General features: G+C 56.4%; 1 protein-coding gene across 1 annotated transcript; it reads left to right on the top strand.

Moving 5' to 3' along the window:
- Window positions 1-6,795: 6,795 nt before the first annotated feature.
- Window positions 6,796-9,192, top strand: LBX1 (ladybird homeobox 1). The gene is made up of 2 exons (XM_065639350.1): window positions 6,796-7,339; window positions 7,638-9,192. The coding sequence occupies exons 1-2, from the start codon at window positions 7,015-7,017 to the stop codon at window positions 8,138-8,140; spliced, it is 828 nt and encodes a 275-aa protein (XP_065495422.1). The 5' UTR covers window positions 6,796-7,014; the 3' UTR covers window positions 8,141-9,192.
- Window positions 9,193-9,871: the final 679 nt, after the last annotated feature.

The following is a 9,871-nucleotide window of genomic DNA, read 5'->3' as shown; positions in this document are numbered from 1 at the left end:
GAAAGAGAGAGAGAAACAGAAAGAGAGAGAGAGAGAAAGAAAGAAGGAAAGAAGGAAAGAAAGGAAGAAAGGAAGAAAGAAAGAAAGAAAGAAAGAAAGGAAGGAGAGGTAGGGAGGAGCAGCCTCAGAGCACTCAAAGTTTGAAAAGATCACAGCCAAACTCTGGCTTCGCATCTCGGTGCTGCTTTTGCAAAAGGTGGAAATATTAGTTTTTAATTGTTTTCGTACTGCAGTTGTTGGAAGGGAAGGGGGAAGGGGGATCACCTTCAAAAAAGAAATACAAATAACTGCTTTAACAGGAAACTTTTGCTGCTGTAATTTATTGAAAGGCAAAATGAGCTCCGATTACATTATCCACCCGCATTGTGCCGGGAACGCGTACTTGGGATATTGCGCTATAATCCAATGACTGCTCCTGAATTATTAACACCAAGTTGTTATTAGAAGTTGCCTGGCTTATTTCCGCCATTCTCCCCCCCACACTCCTTTTATTAAGTTTCAATTGATTCCCCACACCTCCTCCTGCCCCCCAAAAATGAGCCTTCGCCTCTCCGCTCCTTCATAGCTGCCACAAACGTTACTTGCATTTGGCAGCCTGGTGAATTATTCACGCGTGCCGGGAGCAGTAGAGATATTACAGGTCTCGGAGGAGGCAGCACGGCTCGGCTGTCACAGTCCCGGGTGGCTGTGTCATCACCCCTCCCCAATAAAGTTTTGTCGGGCCCCAAGTCCAGAGCAAAGTTTTGAGGCGGGGAGGCATCCTGCATTCAGCCCCTCCGCCGCTCCTGTCTCAACTGAAGCGAGGGAGGCCGGGCCCAGGCCGAGGTGAGAATCACCCCGGGGCTCGACACCCCTAGTCCAGCCCCAGGGGGTACAGAAGTGACAGTAAACCTCACTACTGCGCGTTATTTCCAGTCGCCTCCGGGCGCAGCTGCGCGGGCTGGGTGCTGCCTGACCCCCGCCTCCCCCGCGCCCATCCCCGCGGTCTCTGGGAAAGATCCGCAGAGCCCCGGTCCTCCCCCTCTAGGCTCTTCCCTGTAGCCGGGGAGGGCTGGAGAGGAGGCTGTGGCTGCCCTCCGTCCCAAAACGAGAGTGACCCACGGGATTGGGACAGGGCAGGGAGGGCCCGAGGGTTGCTAAATTCCTGCCGCCCACAGAGCCTGGCACGGCCGGGAGGCCTCAAATGCCCCCCGCCGTCTCCGTCCCACATCCCTGCCCTCCGGGGGGGTCCTGCAGATTGCATTTATCGAAGTCGGGTTTCTTTGTTTGTTTAGTTGTTGTTGTTGTTTGTTTTTTCGTTTTAAATTAAAGTAATAAAAAACAAGTTTTCGCCTTGCCTGAATCTGGGACAGGCACGTTCCGGCTGTTGTTCCCGATTAGACAGCGTCTAGTTTGGTTTCTTGGACTAGAAATTAAAATACTGCAGTTTAAAAGAATAAAAATATATTCAGATGCTCATATTTGCTTTTCCCTCGCAGGAACCCCTGCGGCGGTTGCAGGAGGACCCTGTCCCCGGGGGGGAGCCAGCAGCACAGACCAGCTCTCCAGCCTCCCCGGGAGCACCCGAAAAACCGCCAGATGTGGTGGCTTGAGAGGGGACGTCGTGGCCCCCGACATTTGCGATGAGGACATCCCCGCTGTTCTCCTCCGCCGTGGGAAACGCTCCCCACAGCCCGATGCAAGGCTATAAGAGGGCCAGAGAAGTGGAGTCCTTGTCCTCGAGAGTTACTTTTAATGTGTGCTTTGCACTAGCTTGCAGGGGGCCAGGCTCCCCGATTTTCCTTGCACCCCGCCTGGGAGTATACCCGCTTATACCGGCCGAGGGGCTCGCTCAAATTTAAGTTCATCTCTCTCTCCTGGCCCTGCGGCAGGGTGGTGGGACAGGGTCCAGGCACCGCCGTGTCTGGCTCCACTCCGAGGGGGCTTTTGGGAGAAAACACGTCGGCCCCGGGGGTGGGCAGGGGCTGCCTGGACCCTGCAGCTTTGCCGGTCCCGGAGCCCCTGGGTCACTCCGGGAGTTCGTTTGCAAACGAAAAAGTCCCACGGAAAGGCGCGAAGACGGGCGCTGCGCTGCCTGCCCGCCCGGGTAAGGCTGGTCCTCGCTCACCGCTTTTGGCCGGGGCTCTAAGGAGGTGGGTTTTGTCCCTGCCCGGCGCCGCACAAGTCCCATCCCCGCTGCCGAAGCCCCCCGAGGGTACGGCGGCTTCTCCGCTTTTCCCTGCCGGGGAAAGGACGGGACTTCGCGGGGACTCTGCGCTCCAGTCGGACCGGGAGTGCTGCCCCTGGCCCCGGCTCCCCGGGCGGATGCGGGCACTTGGGTCAGATTTATTTTTGGTGCAGCTAAGTTTTTTCCCCCGCAGGGAGCTGGTTGCGAGGGGAGGAAGGAGCGGGCGCTAGCTGTGAAACGACCTCCAGAGACGTGCTCAGCCGGGGAATTTCTCCCCAGTCCTGCAGTGTCCCCCGACCCCTCAACACCCCCTCCCCAGCAGAGCCAGGAGCCGGCGAGCGCCCAGGTCTGGGCGGTTGTTTTCCAAGGGGAGCAACGACGAACAGTGCCCGGCTGCATCAGGGACAGGGGACACCTGTGGGTACGTTTTACCAGCAGCTTTGCAAGAGAGGGCTGGGACAGGGACCTCGGAGTCCGCCACGGCTCTCGCTTCTCTGGGCTCCACGGCGTGTCCCACGGGGCTCTCTCCGCCTCTCGGCACTCGCAGCCTCGAACTTGAGGAGTGCTTAAAGACAAAAATAACAGTTATTTCCTAGGTTCCCGGCTCGCCACCCCGACCCCGTGCGGGATGCTGTGCCAGGACCCTGCTCTCGCTGTCAGCTAGAGGGCACGGAGATTGCTCCTCTCCGCGCTGCTAACAGGGAGCTGCAACGTGTTTACACCACTTAAACTAGGCAGACATAACTGGGAGCCATGCACGGCTCAGCTATGCCGGGAAAGGAGGTGTCATTTGTACGCAGTTACTTTGGTGATCAACACTTGAATGATTTATGCCACCTGCTTTAATTATATTCCTGTGACATTTTCCTGGACAAACGTGGGCCGAGCACAGCCAAAGGCGGGCAGCCCCGGCAGCACCTGCCGTGCGCGGGACGGCTCCCGAGGGAGGTCAGCCACACCGACGCCCCAAAATAAGGCTCTCGGGGCGGCGAGGGAAGACGCATCCAAAGATGCCAGTCGTAGCCAGGGGGAATTTTCGTTGCCCCATGAGTATTTTCAGGTTCAGCAGTGTTTTTCTGCTCCGCGGAGAAGGAAAGGCCGCTGTTTTATTTGTTTTTCCTCGCAGGTGAAAGGCAGGGACCCGGAGCGACAGCTCGACGGCTCCGGGGGATCCCCTCATCCATCCCCGGGTACAGCGAGGGGCCGCCCTTCCCTCAAGCCCTGCTCTCCTCCCTCCCTCTCGGCCGGGGTCCCGACCCAAACTTTTCCTTCCTGCACCAGCAGAGGATCAGTGCCGCGTTCCCTTCAGAGGGGCTAGATCTGGCAGAAGCGGGGGCGAGGAGTGGTTTTGAAGCGCTTCGGATGGGGGTGTTTTTCCCTAAACGATCCCAAAGCTGGGAGACACGACCCGCAACTGCCTCCCGGCGGGACGGACAGCAGAAGAGCCCGGCGGGATGAAAGGTTCCGTAGTGGCGGCTGGAGCAGGTCCCGGCTGCCTCTGGTGCCTTCTTGCTCCCCAGAGCCCTCTGAGGACGGGGAGATGCGATGGAACCTTGCCGCGGGACCCTGAGGGTCCCTAATTCGGGACTGGATGCCTGGCTGGATGCTGAATAAGTAAATAAATTTCGAAGGGTGCGGAGAGGGAATGCTGAGCTAAGCCCCTAAGCCAAGGCGAGGGCAACCCAGCCTGCCCTTCCTCTGAATTTTGGCCACCCCCGGAAGGTAGAGAGGGAGTCGTTTGCAGGGAGAGAGTTGCAGCGTTTGCAAAGATGAAGTGAATGCAGGGAAAGCAAAACCAAATCCACCAAAGGCGCCACCGAGCAGACGAGAGCACAGCGGAGAGGGGTCGATTGGACCCCGCCGGGACAGCCACAGAGCGCCGGGGCTGCTCGGGGGGGGATGGGACTTGCCCCCTTCCCTCTCAGCCATCACCTTTCTCAATGAGGTACTATTTGGGGAGATCCTAGGGACAAAGGCAGGCGGCAGGCCTGAAGCCAGGGCAGTGAGCTTGTCCTGCAAACCATGAACCCGGCTATCCTCTGACAGCAGCGCTCCAGGCAAACGCAAAAGAGTCTCCCTGTGCCGAAGAACCTGTCCTGAGGCTGCTGCCCGCCCCCCCGGGCTCTACCCCTACTAGGGAGGCAAAAAAGAAGTGGGATGCATCTAAAGCCCTGTTTCCCGCACAGGCAAGGAAGGGAAGTGCGGGCTGGGGGACAGCAAGGGATCCTGAATGGTTTGCAGGACTTGGCTGTGGCTAGCACAGTTTTGCCCCTGCCCTGAGCGGAGCGGGCTGAGCTCGGGGTGGGGGCACAAGTTGTGCCCCGGTTCCTTGCCCTGTGCCGCGGGTACAACGGTCAGGATGCAGCCTGGAGCCGGCGGAGTCTCGGCGCATCCCAAATGCCCGCCAGCCCGCCCGAACGAGGAACGAGATTACTTTGGGTTTTTTGTGTGTTGTGGGGTGGGGTTTTTGTGTATGTGTTTGTCGGGTTTGTTGTGGTTTTTTTGGTTTTGGTTTTTTTTGGGGGGGGTGGGTGGTGGTTTGGTTTGTGGTTTTTGGTTGTTTTCTTGTTGTTGTTGTTGTTTTTTATCTTATTTCTGTAATTATAACACCAGCCACCAGCATCCCCAGCTGAGTTCTCAATAAAACCCGGATCCTGACATAAAACGCCACGCTGGAAAATAATGCGAGGGGACACAAGGGAGAGGAGGAAAGTCTCTAATTGGTTAAAATATGTTTAAATCACTTCATAAAACCCAAGCAAAGCGAAGCAAATAATCCACCTAGCAAAGCAAAGAAGCCGGGCGATTTAGAATCAGTGTAATTCGCTCCCCCCGACCGGCTCCCCCCCAGGTCCTCGCAGTATTTGATATGATGAATAACCCAATATAGGCCTTTAAAAATAGGTCACTGCATAAAGAGACTCCCAGAGAGCTATAAAAAATGGGAAGAGGGCGCTTTAAGGAGAGGAGCCATTTGCTTCTTTTGTGCTTGTTTGGTACCTAGCGGCCTGGGAGCTGCCAGCCGCCCTCCTTCTGCCCGTCAAGGTGAGAACAGAAAGTTAGGGCCGGCCCCGGGCTTTCCTCTTGCCCCGCCGCCCTGCCATGCGCCCGGCGGCCGCCCCGTCCAGCCCCGGCCCGGCCCAGGGGCTGCGTCCCGGCCACCCCGCGGGGAGCTCGGGAGTGCCCCCTCGCAGAGTGGGGGCCAGGCAGTTCACCCCCCTGCTCCGGGCTTTGTCTTCGGCCCTGCGGAGCGGCGAGACCGAAGCGGGCTGGTGGCCCGGGTAAAAATAATAATGAGAGGTTCTGGCCCCCGCGGACGGCAGCGCTGGGCCGGGCTCCGTTTGCCCCGAGCGTGGAGGGCGCAGCAAGCTCCGCCGCCGCTGCCCCTCTCCAAAGCCACCCGTGGGCTCGCAGCAAAAGGCCTCGGGCTGGAAACCGGCCCATTCCGTCCCCGACACAGAGCTTTGCTGGGCGGTGGAACCCGGCCGCTGCCTGCTCCTTCTCCCCGCGCTGCTCTCGGTCGTGATCACCCGCCACCCCCGGCCCCAACCAAGACGAAGAAGCCGCCGACATCCCGGCAGTGATCCCGGCCCGCGCCCCGCCGCGCAGCCCGTCCGCGAGTACCCTCGGCACCGACACTCTTCCGGGGAGGGCCATGCCCCGCCACCGAGCTACCCCCGCCCCGGCCCCCGCAGCCCGCTCCGACACAGGGCACTGGGAAAAAGGAGCACGACAAATTCGACGGAAACCTTCGAATTTTATTGGAAAAGAAAGGTTTGCCTTACCTGGAACCAGGCTCTCCCCTTCTTCCCCTCATTAAAAAATCAAACGGCTCTGGGTAGAGCCGAAGAAAGACATTTTAAATAAACTAGTAGTCGAAATTAACAGGAGGGAGAAATAGAAGGAAAAAAAATCTCGGGGGTGGGGGAAAGAAAAAAAATATATACCGCCGGATATTTTTCGTTTTGTTTTGTTTTCTCTTATTATTATTTTTCACTATACTGTATTATCCTGATGCAATAAAGGCTGGTTTGTAATGTAATTTAAAAATATATATGTCCAAACAAATAGCAGGGCCAGAATATGACAAGTGCATTCAGCATTATAATTCAACTGGGCTCCACCTCCATACCGCCTCCTAATTAATGGGTCTCCGAACTTGCAAAAGCCTGCATTGGACAGAGAGAGAGAGAGAGAGAGAGAGCGAGAGAGAGAGAGAGAGAGGGCGAAAAGTGTCATTGAAGATAATTGATTACCTCCCAATCAACAATAACTTGTTAGCAATAGTCAATTACCCCGTCTCTTCTCGCCTCTTCCCCCTGGTCCGAGGTCTCGGTGCAAGGGCTGCTCTCCCCCTCTCCGAAGTCGTCTTTTTAATTTTTTTTCCTTTTTCTCTTATTTTTTAAAATTATTGGGGGGGGGAAGTATTCGCTTTTTGGGGGGGGGGGAGGGCAGGGAAAGTGCTGCGATTTGGGGTGTTTCTTAAAATAGCAGCTGGGAAGAGGAAGAGAGAGGAGAGAGCGAGCGAGCAGAGAGTGAGAAAAGAGAGAGGGGGGGGGTGAAAAATCCCCGACCCAAAACCCTGGGACAAGAGGTGCAGCAGGACCACCTCTCGGCGAGGGACCGACGGCAGCACCGCTCCGGCCGCAGCCCGCCGCCCTGCCCGCCGCCCGACGTGGCTCTCCCCGGGAGGACCCGGGGCTCCTTCGCCGGAGTTGGAGGTGGGCTTCAACTTTTGCTCGCTGTCTCCGCCGCCGTCACCCCGCGGTCCCGCCGGGGGCTTCTCCCCGCGGCAGCGCATCCCCGTCGCGGGTGGGGAAGGCAGCCCCGAGCGGCCCGGCCCCACCATGACTTCCAAAGAAGAACCCAAGCCCTCTTCGGGGGAAGAACGGCGGCGGAGCCCCTTGGATCACCTCCCACCGCCGGCAAACTCCAACAAGCCCCTCACTCCCTTCAGCATCGAGGACATCCTCAACAAGCCCTCGGTGCGAAGGAGTTACACCCTCTGCGGAACGGCCCACCTTCTCTCCGCCGCCGAGAAGCACCCCCCGGCCGGGTTGCCCCTCTCCGGCCGGGCGCTGCTCTCCCAAACCTCGCCCCTCTGTGCCCTGGAAGAGCTGGCCAGCAAGACCTTCAAGGGGCTGGAAGTCAGCGTGCTGCAGGCGGCCGAAGGTAAGCCCCTCGCAGAGCTGGGGGATCCTCCCGCGGGTGGGTGCCCCGCTCCTTCCCACGGACTGTTTTTCCTTTCTCCTGCCTCCCCCTCCACCTCCCGGGGTGTCTCACGGGGTGGGATAAGGGGTCCCGGGGCGGCCGGTACCCGGCGGCATCCTCCCTCCGCGGCCCTTGGAGTGTGGGACCGACGGCTCTGCTCCTTTCCACCCCGACACCGACGGGGCAGGGGCGTGGGGTCTGGGGCCTCGGGTGGGGGGGACATGGGGAAAGCGGCGACAATCTGGCGGCTCGTCGGCAGGCAGGGACGGGATGACGATCTTCGGGCAGCGGCAAACGCCGAAGAAGCGTCGAAAGTCGCGGACGGCCTTCACCAACCACCAGATCTACGAGCTGGAGAAGCGGTTCCTCTACCAAAAATACCTGTCACCGGCAGACCGGGACCAGATCGCACAGCAGCTGGGTCTCACCAACGCCCAGGTCATTACCTGGTTCCAGAACCGCCGCGCCAAGCTCAAGCGAGACCTGGAGGAGATGAAGGCCGACGTGGAATCGGCCAAAAAGCTGGGCCCCAACCCCGCCGTGGACATCGTGGCCTTGGCCGAGCTGGAGCCCAGCGCCGAGGGAAGGGGCAAAGCGCGCTCCGGTTCCCCGCCGCGGCCCCCCTCCGCCGCCCGGGAGCCCGGCGCCCCGCCGCCGCCCCGCCCCGCCTCGCCCCCCACGGAGCGGCCCCGCAGCCGCCGGGACAGCGAGGAGGAGGAGGAGGAGGAGGAGGAGGACGTGGAGATCGACGTGGATGACTGAGGGGCGGCCGACGGGCCTCCCACACCACCACCACCCCACCCCCCCTCTCCCTGTCCCGTTCGCCCCCCCCACTACCCCGACAGCTCCAAATTGGCACCCCCGGCCCCCCACCCCGGCCCCGGCAGCGCGGCAAGGCGGCTGCTCCCCTCGGTCGGAGCAATAAGCAATAGAAACCCACCACACACACACTCAAATTAATTTAGCGTAGAGTCGGTGTCCCTCCGCCTGTCACATCTTGGAATGGTGCAATTACGGACGGGTTCTGTATAAATATTTAAACGTATATATTGGATTATTTTCCTTCCCCCTTCTTTTTGAGGTTTTGATTTTTTTAATAGGTATCAATGGCGATTATTTTGTCTATAAGGGAGACGCATAATCTTGGAATAAACTCGGTTTCCAACAGATGTTTGGGTAGGCAGTTGTTTTCAAAGACTCCCGAAACGAAACACTTTAGAGAAGATTTAAGTTAGACTTAAGCGGCAACAGCAAAAATCAGCCACTTTTCTTTCCTTGCATGTTTCAGATGTGCACGAAGTAATTTTTCCTTTTAAAAATATTTTTTTTCGCAATCTTGGGAACTTGGGGATGGGTTATAATGCAAGTTGAAAAATATATACTTTCTTTTTTTCCTAGAGCATAGAGATTTGTCTCCAATGCAATTTCTGCCTCATTTTACCGATTAAAAGCTATTTTTACCATTTTCTGCTATTGTTGTGCTTTTATTAAAAAGCTGCCTTTCGTATTTTTTATATGAAGGTGGTAACAAAAAAATGAAAATGAAAAAAATCTTAGAATTATTTTTTACTCTTTTTAGAATTTTTGCATGCTACGAAAATAAAAAAGGACAAATCCCAAGAACAATACATTTAAATATTACACTATAAATTTAAAAAATGTACAGATTTAAAACCTGGTTTTGTTTGAATTGTACAAATTTTAAAAGGCCTGGTATTTAAGTTCCGATAGGGACAATGTCGCTTTATTTACTGTCTCTTAGAATTGTACAGATAGCTCTTTTTTCCGATACAATAAAATCTTTACCATTTTAATAGACTTTTAACGTCCTTCTTTGTGAACGAGAAACCGCTCCGCTGGTTCGAGGTTACGACACTTTTTTCCCCACAGGAATCTCTCATCCCAGTTGCATTTAAAGTTACTTTAGCTGCAATACCTGTGAGAAAACGATGCGGAAGGAGCACACGAGCAAGAACTTTATTATTTTTTTAAAAAAATTCTTTTTTAAAGGTTAATGCCAGGTAGGGGTTTAGCAGAGGGAGAACCGGCGGCTCAAGGAGGCAGGAGGTGCGGGGAGCGGGGGGATGCGCGGCGGGGCGAGCGGGACCACCGCCACCCCTCACACCGCTCCCGCTTCCAGCGGGGCATTTCCAGCACGAAATCAGAGAGCAAGGGAGACGAGGGGCAAATAAAGGAAATAAAAATGTAGTCCGAGCGGAGGGAAAGGAGTTATCACCGATTTGGACTAAAGGAGTGGTGCGTGTGAGCGGGAGGAGCTGCCCTCCGTCAAAACTCCCGCTTCTGGGCAAAAGTCTTGCCTCGCCGGCACCTAGAGGGACACGAGAAGGGAAAAGGTTTCTTTTCTCCCCTTCCTTTTTTTTTTTTCCTTTCTTTTTCGTCTTTTTTTTTTTTTTTGTTCGCCAAAATTAAAGCTCTGGTGAATGTGTTTTCTCTTGGCAGCATGACCTGCCTTTGCAGTCGGGCAACGTGTGT

The sequence above is a fragment of the Caloenas nicobarica genome, chromosome 7 (assembly GCF_036013445.1).
Source record: "Caloenas nicobarica isolate bCalNic1 chromosome 7, bCalNic1.hap1, whole genome shotgun sequence".
Classification (NCBI taxonomy): domain Eukaryota; kingdom Metazoa; phylum Chordata; class Aves; order Columbiformes; family Columbidae; genus Caloenas; species Caloenas nicobarica.
The sequence above is the reverse complement of the archived record's forward strand: the minus strand, read 5'-3'. Positions and strand labels throughout refer to the sequence as shown.